Below are 15,367 nucleotides of genomic sequence, written 5' to 3'. Positions count from 1 at the left end.
AAACATATATATTTTTAAAATGGCGTTTAATATATGTATGTATATATGTAGATACTATATTTGTACAGTAGTTTGCAATATTTGTATGTTAAAATGTAAAAAGTTTTGCATCATTTTGTGCATGTAGTTTGTGAATAGTTAAATATATACCTGTATGCAATTGAAAATATACAGACGTAAATGTATACATATGTATGTAGATATCTATAACTAGATATATCCAAAAAATCAATTGTGTATCTATACATAGTTATACATACAGATATAGCTTTAATTTTAAAGTATATCATGTATACCATATACATACATATGTATGTATGTATGCACAAACTTTTGTTAATATATATATTTAAGTTCGTGTCCTTTCTAACTATAGGTAAACCACTTAAGAGTAAGGGTAGATGTATGTACATTTAATATGGTTTTATGTAATAAATATATACTATATAATATGCATGCACGCATATACATATAAAGCTAATTAGACGTGGTATATAATAAAGATTTAATAAGAGATATTAGGTACAAACATATGTATTTTTATCTACATAACACTTATGTATATTATGTGCAAGATTATTTTTATTCATTCAACGGTAATAATTAACTCTTAATATATTTGTGGCATAACAAAACTCAATAAATAATCAAATACAGATTAAATTAAATAATTAAGATTATTTTGTAACCATACGCGAGTTAAATTGATAGCTCTTTAGAATTATTACATTAATTCCACGTTTAGAAATATATATTATAAACATTTTGTTCTATGTAGATATCCAAAATTTTATAGACAAAAAATATATTACAATTTTTGCATAACCGGCGTTTGAGAAAATGACTGATTGCTAACAAAACAAAATATTTTGATATGCACATGGGATTATTTGCAAGACGCTACATTTCATTTGTTCCTTTTGTATTAGTTATAGATTTATCAAATAAACAAAAAAAAATTATTTCTTGTTAATATTTTGTCTTTCACTTCATTCATGTCAAAGTTATTTGCAGCATGTATGGATGTGTGCGTCACAAACATTAGTGCTGTTGTTTTAGTTACGCTACCCTGTAAACTAACAACGTTTACCCACCTCTGCACCCTGCTTTTGTGATTCTTTGCTCTTGTTTCTCTCTCTAATCATATTTTGTTATTGTTCACTAGTTGTTTTGTTTTTTAGATTTTTCCTGCTGTCAAATGTAAGCAGACACAGATACCGTAGTTAGATTGCGGCAGGTAAGAAGCACAAGAAAAAGTATTGGACTAAAAAAAGTAACTAGAGATTGGAGGCGTCTATGATCAGGCGAACTAAATACAAATATCTGCTATTGCATACGGTACTCGTTGCCAGCTTACTATACTTACTAAAGGCATCAGAATGGCGCGAGAGTATAATCAACTCTTGCCAAACCAATATAACTAGTAATGAACAGGGTTGCTGTATTTCCAGCATTTATAGCCGGCGATTTCCAGGATATAAAATTGAGGTAACTCTTTTTCATTGAAATCGACTATTAATTAATAAAATATGATTCAATTCATAATTCTTTTAAATTAATTCTACTTTTCTGGTATTGTGGGGCTTATAAGAATTTATATTTGATACCTTGTAAGATTTTAAAAATTAATTAAGCTTACATTTGGAAATATTTTATGTAAACTCGTGAAGGTAGCTACAGTTTTTGGGAATCTTAAAGGATCATCGTTCACAGTGTGCAAGTGGGATTCAATGTCAGCTTTAGTACTAGGATCAGCTCTTCTACTTAACATAACCTAATTGGTAGTTAGTGTTCTAATATAAGATTCACGCAAATCGGAATGTCCGGTATTTATTTCCGGCCGAGAGCAGACTCTTTAACAATTTTTTCGAAACATCTTTTAGACATTTCTCGTTAGAGTTGTAGAAAAATATTATGAAGCACTTTAAAATCTCATTATAGCATTATAGGTCCGCAAAACATTTGTTTCATTGATAATAACAAATATCTACTTAACTGTACACATATATACATTAATATAGCAATGCACTTTCTATAATTCCGCTTCTGTCGAGTGAAGCAACACTGTGTTTTCGTGCCGGATTCTCACCGGCCGCCATATGAAAATGCTCTCGTAACTTTTGTATTGCTTATTTCATATATTCGCATTTGTTTTCTGTTGAGCATCAAACACAAAAATGATATAAGACCACCAATAATTCTGATGACAGCTGGTTCAGTTTGGTTTCCGCTCACACATTTGAAGCACTCTCCAAGCGGCTAAAAGCAACGTAAAGGGAGAGCAGACAGAATGTTTTTGATTTTTAACTATAAAGCGAAATGTCAAATAGGTAAAACTGCGTGAGAATTTGGTAAACAAAACAAAATAGAAGATTGTGGTGTTTCTTTGCTACTACTTTTGTGCCTTCGGAGCAGTTTGATGGCGCGCTGAGCTAGTAATGCCAAGTACATCCATACATACGTATTTAGTGGGTAAATTTATACATACTTACATATCTACACTATATGTATATATTTTTATTCATGCTGACAAAACTGATATTGGCACAAGCATGCGAGTTTTTGCCGCAGTGAAGATTGAATGGTAATATACTCTTCTTTTAAACGACTATATAGGATTATTACGTTTTATATGTGAAAATATATATGTGTATGTAATTCACATCTGTTTAAGGCCCATTTCAGTAGCACTTTATTTTAGTGTATTACCGCTTGCTACTACCTTTCATATTAAATTTCATTAAATATACTTAGGTATTGCATGCTTTAGATACATAAATATGTATGTATGCTATAAATACATATCTACGCATATACAATAATGCGGTACTTTCATACAACACATGTGCATATGTACATATGTATATACATAAGTTCATTGAACGAACAGGACCATCTCCATTCGTTTTTTATATGGATGTATGTATGTAAGTATATAAATCGATAATTTTCTTGAATATACTTTATCTTTTCTAGTTTTAAAATTTTGACTTAAGAAATTAAGTTTGAGCGGATTTGAATGTACATATGAATGTATGTATTGTATGTATGAGTTTGTTTCGTAAAGAGAACAATTACTCTCATACATACATACATAATATATATATCTTTACACCTTTCATACATATACATACATACATACATACATATGTTACCTGTATGCCTACATACATACTTTTGTGTATATATGTACATACATGTACAAATTACATAATGCGGACGAATATAAATTTTTATACAAAACTGAGACAGCTTTTCCAATTCGCTTTGGTTATCAAGAGTTGCTTCGGAAATATCAAAATTTTTTCAAAGAGTACTAGCCCTCTAAAGATATAAGACATTATTATTAAAAAAAATTTGGTATTCGAGCTATTATTAATAAATTTATATATTATTTATATTCATCAAAACAAAGCAGTTAAGAATAGGTAAAAAATAGTTGGATATTTCGGATTCAACAAATTTTTTATAGTTTCTGAAAAGCTCAATGTTTATAATATTTAAGTCTAATCTTCATGGTATTACTACAATTAGCCACGTGTTGTAACTTTGAATGTTTCTTAGCTTATAATACTTCATTGATAATAACATGACTCATTAATATCCCACAAATGGTTAATGATACGAATTGAATACTGGAATCGAACGACCTGATCCAGTGTAATTACATTAAGGCTCTCTCAATAGTGTGCGACCTATAATAAACCACATTTTTCCCTGAACAATATAATTTCATTTCGAGTACCTAAGCCTTACTTGGAGGAAGGTGCAAAATCAACTGTCATCGAAATCACTTGGCGGCAGGTCCCGGACACGGGCTCTTTCAACGGGGTCAGATCAAAGCGAAAAGGTGCTAACAAAGTGGCTTTAACGGGGCATCTAAAGAGGTGGTTAATGCCAGGGGGAGACACGTTTCATTCTCACAAAAGCTGCGCACATTGGCAGTTATTTCGATGATCTAACCCTGTTTGGATAGGCAAGTAATTTTTTCTAGTTCGACTTGAGCAGTTAGGTTATCAGTATGACGTCGTATATGTAAATTCCAAATATGTACGTTTATAGTGCTTCTTTAGATCATTGCATTTATGTACTTTATGTATGTACATACATATGTATTATGTGGTATTTGCATATACTACATTATATTATGCCATACCTTATTATTATATTATGATATATTGAGTTTCATTTTTGTTAAAAAGTAAAAACGTGGCATTTGCTATAAATAGTATATGTAAACGTTGATACGACAACAAGGCCCATCGAATAGGAAAAATCGGTATTTTAATCCGACTAAGAACTTCAAAAATAAATTGAAAAATTATTTGATATCTAGTCACAACAACAACGAAACCATATGAACAAACAAACCAAAAGAAGTTCTTTATACATATCCTAAATTTATTAGGGTCCTGCAAAAAGTAAAGGAGAAAGCAATTCAATAACATAATTTTCTTTAGTTGATCGTATATGAAAACATTAATATGAATATATTTTAAACATATACTATTAAAAAGAAACAAAGTTCGGAATTAGAAAGAACAAGAAAACTCATTAACTTCGACGCACTAAAAACATTTCGTAAACCATAGAAGGGTATGAAAAGATCTTTATCCTGATTTTGACAGATCAGTTTGTTTGTAGATTGTATCGCTGCTTGAAAATAAAAACAAATTCGTGGCAAACTTAGTCCCTGTTTAGGGTATAAAAATATTAATTTATAGCTGTAAATGCATATTTTGGTATGAGTAGATTACCTTACACAGCTTTACACGCACAGGACAAGATTTTTAAATTGAGAAAAAATAAATTATTCAATTTGGGTCTGGCATTAGGATATGCCTGTAATTTATATTAGTTTACAATTTCAAAAGTAAATAACATACAAATGGAATTGAATATTTGTATATTTAAGGACTGTATTGCTGTCATCGATCTTTGTTGTTGAAAAATGAGTATCTACATGGGTATGGTCGTTAGGGTAAGGCAATAATTTTATGTTTTCAAATTCTGTATTATCATAAACTCATTAATCTACCATTAACATTTCGAAATATTGTAAAAATTAACAAAACTTTAACTTACATTTTGATCATCAAGTGTTGGGCACTAGTTAAAAGGTAAACAATGCCTAGTATGACGTTGTATTTGAAAGAGGATTCAATTTTATACGTCGTCGTCTTCCTCCTCGTCGGCGTCAAACGATAGCTTGCTTTTTTGGTTGTCCTTCTTCTTTTTAAGTGACTTGGATTCGCCTTTGTTTGATTTTTCCTTCCTACTTTCGACTTTTTTGATTGTTTGAGAGGTGTTGGAAATATGATTATTGGATTTTGAGCTGCCGGCACTTGTCAATTCTTCGGAGTTTATACTCTGAGTTTCTTTTCGCTTCTGGAACACTATTGGTTTACTGAGATCGGCTTTTGCCTCCGCTGCTTCTGTAAGAATAAAATATAAAGATTAATATTTTAGTATAAATTGATCTCTATTATTTTACGAGAACTTCAAAATATATTAATATGCACGAAATATTTATATGTAGGTTTTCACTTCTTATATTATACATTAGTTTATACTAATGATCGGAGTTTCTTGAATTTTGTTGAAATTATCTTGGTCGTCGAAAAAGTTATATTAAATATTATATACACATGTATATTATATTCGTTACTTTTATTATATATATGTACATATGTATGTATGTTCTTTAGTTTCTAGCTTCTCAATGATCTACTTTCCTCCCCCTTTTACCCCACAAGCGTACATATGGTCATACATATTAGCGTCAAAAATGTCTGTTTGTATCGCTTGGGTTTATCGTGACAGCCTTCAGCCTGCCAACCCGCTACCGCCATCCAAACGCTCCTCACTCTTCATGCCATATACTTTTACCTCACCCCGCATCTCTTGCCACATTCGACGCTCCAAATTCTATTCATTACTGGCTTGGACGAAACCACTTGCCATTCTCTTTTCCTCTTTAATTTAGTCTGTTTTTTTTACTTCTTTATTCGTTAACTTTGCTTTTTGCACAACCGTTCGCTGTTCTTTTCCCTTTTAACGTCTCATTACCCCGCAGCGACTATGCCAACTGCTACTAGGCAGCTGTTGCCTGCTTCACCAATTTCTCTTTCACACAATTTTTCATCGGTCGGTTTGCTTTAGCGGAGCCCCAGTATACTGTCTAAACGTGTGCGTGTGTCACCGCATCAAGGGTGCTCCGCTGGCATGTAGCTTGCAACGGTGGTAGTCGAGGTGTCTTAAATTGGTGTACAGCATTGCTTGCAGCCTTGATGGTGATGCAGACGGGCATTGAAGAAAACGACGGACCACCGAGGCGTGGCTACGTAAAAATAATAGGTAGGCGGTGGTATGAGGTCCAACTTATATGGGACTCCTCTGGGCCAAAAATTTATAGGTTAGGTATCTTTTACCGAGGACATTGCGCATTTCAGTTGAGCAATTATAAAAGTTGGTTGATATCCATAAAAAGTAGTTTTTCCTTCGCTTTTAAACATTTGTTTTCACTTTATTTTTGTTTTTAGTATAGAAAATAAATGATTTATTGCATGGCTTAAACTTTTGAGCAACAATGAAATTTTTTTAAACATCTTTGCACACACTAATATGTACATATATAATGCGATAGCATATAATAAAATAACTAATTTAAAACAGGACACCAAGTGCGAAAACTCCACTTTTTCATATACCTTTCGATTTTTCCACTTTTTTGTTAAATTAAATTTTGCAGTTGGCGAAAATGAGGAAAAAGCGTGGACGAAACGGTTAAAGCAAAGAAAACGACACAACGCTCGACTCTGACTCAACTGAACTGAACTAAACTGACAGCTAAAATTGACAAGCAAGAGCCAGTCAGGCAACACTCTACCAGCGTAAACAACAAAAACAAAGCAAAAAGGAGTACAATAACAATTATAAAAAATGACAGAACAGACGGACGGACATCCACATTGTGGGGGACGGTGTCTGATTTTCTGCGCACCAACATGCATACGTACATACTTATATTATAATACGTATATATATATATGTATATACTATACTATAAAGTTGTGACTTTTTTACCTTGACTAATATACATATGTATACACATTCGTACATATGTGACAAATTATTTTTGCTGTATTTTGATATAGAGCTCAATGTTTTCGCTATATAGTATTTACACTCAATTTTCTAAATAAAAACTTGTACCTTTTGCGATTCGAGCTTCCTCTTTCTGCACTTCTTCAGCTGTCAAATCTCCACTCTGCAAAACAACGATTTGGGGCTTCTCCTCTTCGCGGTCGCTATCTGAGCTATGGTCGTCGAAATCAACTTTTTGACGCTAAAGGTTTCCTCATTAATGTTTTCAAACAAGCAAAGTGCGTCTTATAATTACCTTGGTTTCCACAGTTGGCCCTTCTTTATATCCGATTTGTGACTTTAACTTGGCTAAAAAACTGGGATCTTGTGGTTTAACGTACGATATATTACGCTTCCCAGACATAATTGGTACACTCCCTCTTTACCAATCTACGCACGTTTTAACATGCAGTGACACATAAGTTTAAATGGAATAAAACATTCAAAATACACATGCATTCACAATCTTTCGGATATATAATAAAATTAAGAATCAAAACAAATATGCTAAAGTCTTCACAAAGTAATAAAATACGCGGTAACTTCTATGAAAACGCTCACGTTTTGCCGCTAATTTCATGACATCTTTTTGACTCATGATCTGAAAACAGGGTGGACACCAAGTAAACAAAAACATTTTAATTAATAAGTATATGAATTCGTATTAGATCATGCAGTTGTATAGATTTAATACTATGAAAAATTAAAAATTTTTTAACTTAATGTGTAATAAATATTGTTTTTGTTTTCATAAAGTCTTATTGTTGGACAATAATTCTTTGACGTTTCTTGTGTTCTAGTAATCTAGCAACACTGCGAAGACGAAACTTGAAGCAAAACGGAAATGTGAATTTTGGCGAAGCAAAACAAAGCACGAAATCAGGACAGCATGTCAAACAAAATGCAAAACTAGATATTTAATCTTATAGATGCACACAGTGGTGGGCGAAAAAAAGTTGTGCATGCGTTATATACATACATACATATGTATATCTAGTGTATGCGTATGTCAATAAGGTACAGTTTCTCCTGCAGTTGTGTGTTATATGATATTTTTGTATTTTTCTCATAATCAATAGAAATAAAACTACCTTTTAAAATTAACACATTGTTTTTATTTATATAATGTAGATTTTAATTTTCCATCGATAATACACATATAGCACATACATACATACATATGTACATATGTATGTATGTAAATAAATTAAAACACTCCAGATAAGTCGAAAAATACGCGTTTAGGGATACACTGATGGAGCTGATTGGGCTGAGCAGCTACAATTCAGAAAGCTAAAACTCAAAAACTATTTAAGTTATTGGTTTAAAACTTTAGTATGTTATTTCTGAAGGTATAACCTATTAAAATATTAAAAAAAAACGAAAAACTTTCGACGGAAATCTGTTTATGGTGAAGTTATATTTATGTAGATCAATGTAGCCTTTATTTAGCGCTTATGAAACCTAATATTCAAGATAATTGTTTTAAAACGGTATTGAAGTTATATGTATGTAAATATATGAATCGATTATTTTGAGTTCTGGTAGCTCATGTCCAAGCCAATTGACATCAATTTTTGTTTTGAGATTTATCTTGATCTTTGAGTTATCTGTTTAAAGACCAAATAAGTTGTTCAAAAAAGCGTTATAGCATGCATTTTATAGAGAGGAGAGGTTCTAAGCTATGATAATATACTGCATAAGCTTAAAAGTATTTGACTTAACGAAAAAAAATGTGTTTTAGAATGAAAATAAACCCCCATATTTCTTCGAGATAATCCACATGTAAAGTAAAGTTGATGTTACGGTCTTCGAACATTTCGATACCGCTTCGATAGTGCAAAGCTTCCAGACCCAGTTGTTTCCATCTTGATTTGCTTATAATTCTTTCAATTCATCGCTTGTATTACAGACTAATGGCTGTCTTGGCAATGATGCTTGGCTTTGAGCCATTGCATAAGTCTATCGGTTTATACAATGCTTTGAACTCCAGGCATAATTTATCCTATAGCGTATAGTATTTATATTAATTCTTTTACCATGTTCGAGGTAGTCTATGAAAATAATTCCAAGTGATTCCAAATGTTCTGGTTAAAACCATGCGGTCCGACTTCGAACGCTTTGGATAACTTTTACCCTATGAATACCATTCAGTGGTCTGCTGATTGGATAAATATCATAACTTGAGAATTCTAGATAATGTTGGTATTACAAGATAAGAATTGTGTTTTCCATTTCGCGCGATCACTCGGTCAAAGGCTTTTGATCATAGTGATATAAAGGGTGGCATTGAAATTGATATTTCGTTGGTTGTATGACATGTAGCGTCGTCTTGTTGCAACCAAAGGTCGTCCACATTAACATTCTCTATTATAGGTACGAACCAGCCATTGAACATGGTCCTATAGAGTTCCCTATTGACTGTCCCATTACGGCTGGCTTAGTTTATGAACAAATGTGGATAATCGATTCCCCTGTATGTAGAGCACACCAAACAGTGAATTTTTTAGGATAAAACGGCATCTCAATAATGGCTTGTGGAACATCATCACTCTAACTGCGATAATTTTGTTTAATAATATCCCATTAAACTAAAAGCGAGCTTTATCGCTGGACTTTGGGGTCGGGTCGATTGGGATCGGTACCCTAATCGAATCTGGCCCATTGAACGTTGGATAAACGAGTTGGACTTGGTAAGCCCGCAAATTAAGGGCTGGTCCGCAAAATCTTCCATAAAACGGATGTTCACAGCACCGATTGTTGTGCACGATGAAGGGTGGACTTATTAGGGTCGTTTTCTATACTTTGCTCAACAACAGCAATAGTGTCTTCGGTGCCTACTGTACGACGTGTCTCAAGATGCACATATTCCACTAAAGTAAACGTGGTTCCAAACCGATCCATGGTTGCTCAAATTGCCGATTTTGCAGGGCGATTATGTCGATCGAATATTGGACGCAGCCCACGATTTATCGCGTGATCCAAGCTATTATTTTGGTAATAAATTTGAACGATTTGCAAACGTTGTTCCTTAGAAAGTATGTTCATTATGAAATGGCAAACCAAACTGTGTATAAATTGAGTAGCAGCTGTCAAAAAGATAAACTTCGGAAAAAGTATTGTTTTATTGGAAACCACGCTTCTGAAAAACCCCTGCTATTTATGTAAAGAGAACCTACCAAGAATGAAAAGTAGTCGCGTCTCTCCGGAATTAAAATCTAAGTGATGATCAAAATTCGAAAACATATTATTTGTTTGGTCATAGAGAAGTGGTTGTTGTTGTTGTAATGCGTTCCTGATACCCGTTAAGATGGTAAGGATTAGCTAAGTTATCCTCGACGGCATCCAACGGAAATCCCACGCGCTGTTTCGACGGGGTCGGACCAAAGGGAGAGGGGTGTGAGATGAGTGGGTTTGGTGACGCATGCAAAGAGGTGGCCAGTGTCATGCGGGGACTCATTGCATGCAAGGACATATGTATATTGCATATGTCGGGGTATAGATCCAACCCCGTTTCAAGAAGTCATAGAGAAGAGGTCTCTTGCTTCACTTAAGAATACGCCTCTATATAATAACAAAAATCTTTATGGTAGAAAATCATTCAACTTTTACGGAAAATTTAAATCATTTATAAACTTAATATTTGTTTAAGAATCGAACTAACGGACAATGACAATTCGTAGGATGTTGTTTAAATATGGCAAAGCCACAAACACATTAATGTGAGAGTTAGGCAAGGCGTAAGCCCTACGGAGCTTTTATCATCAAAGTTTTTCAAAACCTTAACAAACTTACGGGCTGCCTATATGACTGGCTCTCTTGCTCAACATAAAAAGCTGGACCAAAATTTATTGTATAAATGTTGTCAGTAGACAAAATAAGGTAGTGCAGATAAACGCAGTTAACGGTTAAGAAGAAGTGCAAATTATTGCAAATTTAAGTAAATAAATTGTCCCAAAGACATATATACTATGTAGAAACAGCGTAGAAAGCAGTTAATGTTATAAACGAAATGTGTGAAAGATCAAACAATATTTTTATGAATTGTATATAGTTTGTGCAATAAATATTAAGTTGAATAACAGGTAAGCACATAAATTAAACGCTATATATTATAGACATACATACATGTAATTGCTGCTACAAAGCTCGTGCAACAGAAAGTGAGTTTTCAAATTAATGAAAATTACAAAAAAATATATAAATATATTATTAATAACGGGTGCTAACAAGTGAAAAAGTTGGGCAGGAATTTTCGGCAAATAAATAGTATGGCAAATTAAATTCCTTCACATGAAAAAAAGCAACATTTCAGTATCTCAAGCCGCTCTCGCTGCTGCGCATGTCACTGCCAAGCTGCTTGGCCTCCCTTAAATGCGGTTATTTGTTGCTGTGCTGCCGAGCTTTTCCATTGCAAGGTCTCGCCGAGCACTGGTAAAGGCCACAAATTATAAGGACACTCGACGCAACATATTCCATTGAAAATTTTTTGCCAATTAGCAATATTTTTTTTTGTGAAAAATATAAAAAAAAATTGTAAATTTAAAATTTTCATTTTTCATCCAACAGCGCCTTTGCAACAACAAAAGTGGTTTCACATCCAGCAAATGGCTGCAGTGGTGCACGGTTGTGGCAGCTCAAGTCCGCGTCAGCATCATGGCAGCAATATATCCTGTGCCAGTCTAGCGCATCGTACACAGCATCCAACATCCACGCCTATGTACGCCACCACCAATAAAATGCCAAAATATTCGTCGCGGTCGAATGCGTCGCTCAGCAAGCATCATCACTTGTATGGCGTTGGAGTCGGCAGTGTGGACCGCGGTGTTGGGGTATGTGGCAATGTCGGCACGCTCAGCAATTCGCTTGCACTCACCGCTCACCAGTCGCAATCCTTCAACTCCACTCTGCCACCTGTGAACTATTTGTCGGTTGGTGGCGGCAATGGTGCTGTTGCGAGTGCTGGTACCGGTGGTGGTGCTGGTGGTGGCGGTGGTGGTGGTGTTAGTTTACATCAACATTCCTATACAGGCGGCCAGGCAACAGTCGGCACCGATCCTTGCCGCAACTATTGGGGTCATCCGAGTCTCTATCGTGGTGGGCGGCATCACAATAAACGCAAATCGGCTGTGGAGTTATTGGCCGAAACGAAACCGTTTTTCATTAAATCCGATACGGTTATGGAGAGATTACATCAGTCTAGTTATCGCGCTGCCACCATCGCCAGCGCTGGTAAACGTGGACGCAGCAGCATGGATGCACGTGATGACTTGGGCGGTGTTAGCCGCTACAAGCCGCCATGTTATTCCTCTGAGCTGGTGGATACACGTGATACGCGCGCCGAACATCGTTTTAGTGTACCGAATACTTCAGCGTCAGCACTACATCAAAGTAGCCGCTCCAATACCTATCAACATCATCATCATCACCATGATCATCATGCCCATATGGGTAGTACAGCACGCCACAGTGCGCCTACCTCGAATAGCCTGTTGCAGAATAAGGTACGTATGTTGTTGGAGAGGGGTAGTGCTGGCGAAACAGCAAGGGAACGCACAGCTGGCGGTTTGGGTCGCAGTTATCGCAGCGATCTACTGCGCAAAATGGAATTCTCAAATAAGATCAGCGGACGTGGTGGTCTCGGCGGCAAAGAGGTGACTAGTTTTTCGTATATCCACGTAGACTTGTTACTAACTCATACTTTCTACAACTTACAGCTAACTTCTGTCAGCTTCTCGAATGATGACGATACGGGCATACGACTGCCACCACCCTCATTCCTATCGCCACAATCATTTGATAATATCTATAGTTATGGCGCTGAAAATAGCAGTGGCGATGAGCCGTTAGTGCTAACCGAGAACTATCGGCCCATTAGTCCCCCAGCAGAGTATGCAGCCGATTCCGGCAAAAATGAATCACGCACCCGGTAAGTGCACATGAGGAGCTTTCTATTGTTTCCGCGTTAAATAATAGTTTTGTTTGTAATTTTTTGGTAGTTACAACTATCAGCGCTCACATTCACACTCCCATGAAATGGCCACCGATCCGAACTCACAGTATAATATCAATAGCCATAAATCATTACCTGATTTACACTCGCAAATAAGTCGTCATTCACCGCACAGTGAAATCCTCAGCTGCTGCAGTCGGGGTAATCGTTCAATCAAATCGGCCGGCGAGTCTTCGCTCAATCGCGACTCGGGCGGTTCATCGGGTCATTATACGCATCGCAGTGAACCTTGTTATCGCCAGCAACGTGACAGTATTGATCGTGATATGTACGCACAGGCTAGTAGCAAGAATTGTTGTCTTAATACCATACCCACACCCATGGAGTACCGTCGTGACTCTGGTTCATCGACACAGCATAGCGCGAATTCAAATGGCGCCGGCATCGGTTATGCTTCGCCTTCGTATTTGCGCTCCAGCATTGGTGATTGTGCTGAATGCCGCTGTAAAGGTGGTGTACGTTTCGAGTCAGATGATTATTTCTTTAATTTTCCGACACCCGAAGTGCCGGAAGCCTTTCAGGATGACTATACACCACCTTCACCCTCAGTGCCGCATTATGATATGGAAGAGACACGTTTCTCAAATATACCCAGCTTCCAAACTTTGCAACTACATCATCAACAACAACAATCGCAAAATCGTGAACAGGAACAACAACAACTCTTTAGTACTTCTGTCTATAGTAGCGGTAGTTTGAAATCACCAAAGAGCTCGGCCGCTCAGAGCCCCGGCTCGGCACCGTCAATTGAAGACATTAGTCCACCGCCTATACAATTCAAACGACAACGTTGTATACGCTTCAAAAGTCGCAATCGTATTTCACTGCCAAATGCGCCGTCGCTTCCCAGCAGCATTGCGGCGCAAAGTGTGGAACGCGTCGAGCCCTATCACAGCGAAATGGATCAGCATACATACTTTTTTCCTAAATGTTTTTCAACAGACACTTATGCATCGCCTGGCAAAAACTATGTTGAACCTCTTACGCAATCGTCATCAACACTGGCGGTGGATATGATGAATAGTGGCCCAAAATCAAATGAACGCGAGCAACCGGTCTCTCTCGACATGCCGCCCGGTACGGATGGTAATTTTGAGGAGCTCGAAAAGTTTTTTGATCGTCTGGGCTTGAATGATGAAAAATTCCATGAGATCTATAGTGTACCCAGGCGGCGTAAGAGTGCCGATACAGATTCCGAATGTTCTAGTACCGTGTTCTTCTCAGATGTGAGTACTGTGGATTCAATGCGTCTTCCGGATAGCACCGAAACACAACCACAAACTACACAACCATATCGACCCTCGGAGCCACCATCAATTGTTGAGCGCAATGCTCGCATCATAAAATGGCTATGCAATTGCCGAAAGTTACAATATGTCTAGGGGATTGAGCAAATATCTATTATACCATATACTCGTATGCATTACTAAAATACCAAATTGTGACATTAAAAGGCTACAAGGGATTGTTAGGTGTATTAAAAACAATTGAAATGTATTAGTTTGGCAATACTTGTCCTTTCTGACAATGTGCAATAAAATTAATTAATTAGACCACTTCGTTTTTCTAATATGAATTTGTGAGTACTTACATTTTTTTTTGTATTCTGTATTTTTTGTTTGAGTTCTGCATTGCTTAAGGAACTCTTCGAGGAAGTCTATGGATATACAAATATTGTATACTAAGGATCTGCGGGGAGCAAAGGTTCACTTTATGTCTACATAGTGTACAGGAATCGTTTAAAAGATCAGGCATGTTGAGGTGAATATGTTCATTGTATAGAGTGACTATGAGTTTCTGTCCACAGTTTCATTTTGGAAAGCAGAGATCTTGTAAGAACTGCTCCAAACAGATGCTTACATCTCGCAGCAGACAAACTTTTTAGTAGAAGATACGAAAAATATTCAACAATTCTCAGCGGATATCACATCTATATTCATTAAAATGGTCTTTAATTGATTTTCAGAGTTTTATGTAGGGTTCCTTCAAGCCACTCCAAGTCCAAGTACAGGAGTTACACGTAAATTTTTCCCTAAAGGCTAATTCTCTCTTTAGATCGCCGCTTACATCCATAAAGTATAATAAAAAAGTTAAATGCTATTTGATCGATCAGTTTGTATGGCAGCTATAGTATATTCTAAAGTCGATCGACAAATAAGCAGAAGAAAAGAACGTTCAGGTATATACAGACACACAGACGGTATATAC

General features: G+C 35.9%; 2 protein-coding genes across 3 annotated transcripts; one reads left to right on the top strand and one right to left on the bottom strand.

The window, feature by feature from the left end:
* Positions 1-5,166: 5,166 nt before the first annotated feature.
* On the bottom strand, positions 5,167-7,611 carry LOC126763476 (uncharacterized protein KIAA1143 homolog). Its single transcript, XM_050481010.1, has 3 exons — positions 7,403-7,611; positions 7,216-7,348; positions 5,167-5,435 (listed from the first exon to the last, which is right to left on the bottom strand). The coding sequence occupies exons 1-3, from the start codon at positions 7,508-7,510 to the stop codon at positions 5,167-5,169; spliced, it is 510 nt and encodes a 169-aa protein (XP_050336967.1). The 5' UTR covers positions 7,511-7,611.
* Positions 7,612-11,008: 3,397 nt separating this feature from the next.
* Positions 11,009-14,712, top strand: LOC126761889 (uncharacterized). Of its 2 annotated transcripts, none has more exons than XM_050478323.1 (4): positions 11,009-11,231; positions 11,716-12,800; positions 12,864-13,075; positions 13,146-14,712. In XM_050478323.1, exons 2-4 carry the CDS (start codon positions 11,754-11,756, stop codon positions 14,539-14,541), a joined length of 2,655 nt encoding a protein of 884 aa, XP_050334280.1. In that variant the 5' UTR covers positions 11,009-11,231; positions 11,716-11,753; the 3' UTR covers positions 14,542-14,712. The 2 variants fall into 2 exon arrangements, with proteins under 2 accessions (XP_050334280.1, XP_050334281.1); XM_050478324.1 differs by lacking the exon at positions 11,009-11,231 and adding an exon at positions 11,556-11,580.
* The last annotated feature ends 655 nt before the right edge of the window (positions 14,713-15,367 follow it).

The sequence above is a fragment of the Bactrocera neohumeralis genome, chromosome 6, assembly GCF_024586455.1.
Source record: "Bactrocera neohumeralis isolate Rockhampton chromosome 6, APGP_CSIRO_Bneo_wtdbg2-racon-allhic-juicebox.fasta_v2, whole genome shotgun sequence".
Classification (NCBI taxonomy): Eukaryota; Metazoa; Arthropoda; class Insecta; order Diptera; family Tephritidae; genus Bactrocera; species Bactrocera neohumeralis.
Note: the sequence above shows the minus strand (reverse complement) of the source record. Positions and strands in the feature narration are given on the sequence as shown.

Excerpts from the sequence above, each read along its gene's own strand:
- LOC126763476 (XM_050481010.1), bottom strand. The coding sequence starts at position 7,510 with ATGTCTGGGAAGCGTAATATATCGTACGTTAAACCACAAGATCCCAGT. Across the intron at positions 7,349-7,402 it reads GGCCAACTGTGGAAACCAAG|CGTCAAAAAGTTGATTTCGA; the intron begins GTAATTATAAGA and ends GGAAACCTTTAG. Across the intron at positions 5,436-7,215 it reads GGAAGCTCGAATCGCAAAAG|AAGCAGCGGAGGCAAAAGCC; the intron begins GTACAAGTTTTT and ends TTATTCTTACAG.
- LOC126761889 (XM_050478323.1), top strand. The coding sequence starts at position 11,754 with ATGGCTGCAGTGGTGCACGGTTGTGGCAGCTCAAGTCCGCGTCAGCAT. Across the intron at positions 12,801-12,863 it reads GTGGTCTCGGCGGCAAAGAG|CTAACTTCTGTCAGCTTCTC; the intron begins GTGACTAGTTTT and ends TACAACTTACAG. Across the intron at positions 13,076-13,145 it reads AAAAATGAATCACGCACCCG|TTACAACTATCAGCGCTCAC; the intron begins GTAAGTGCACAT and ends ATTTTTTGGTAG.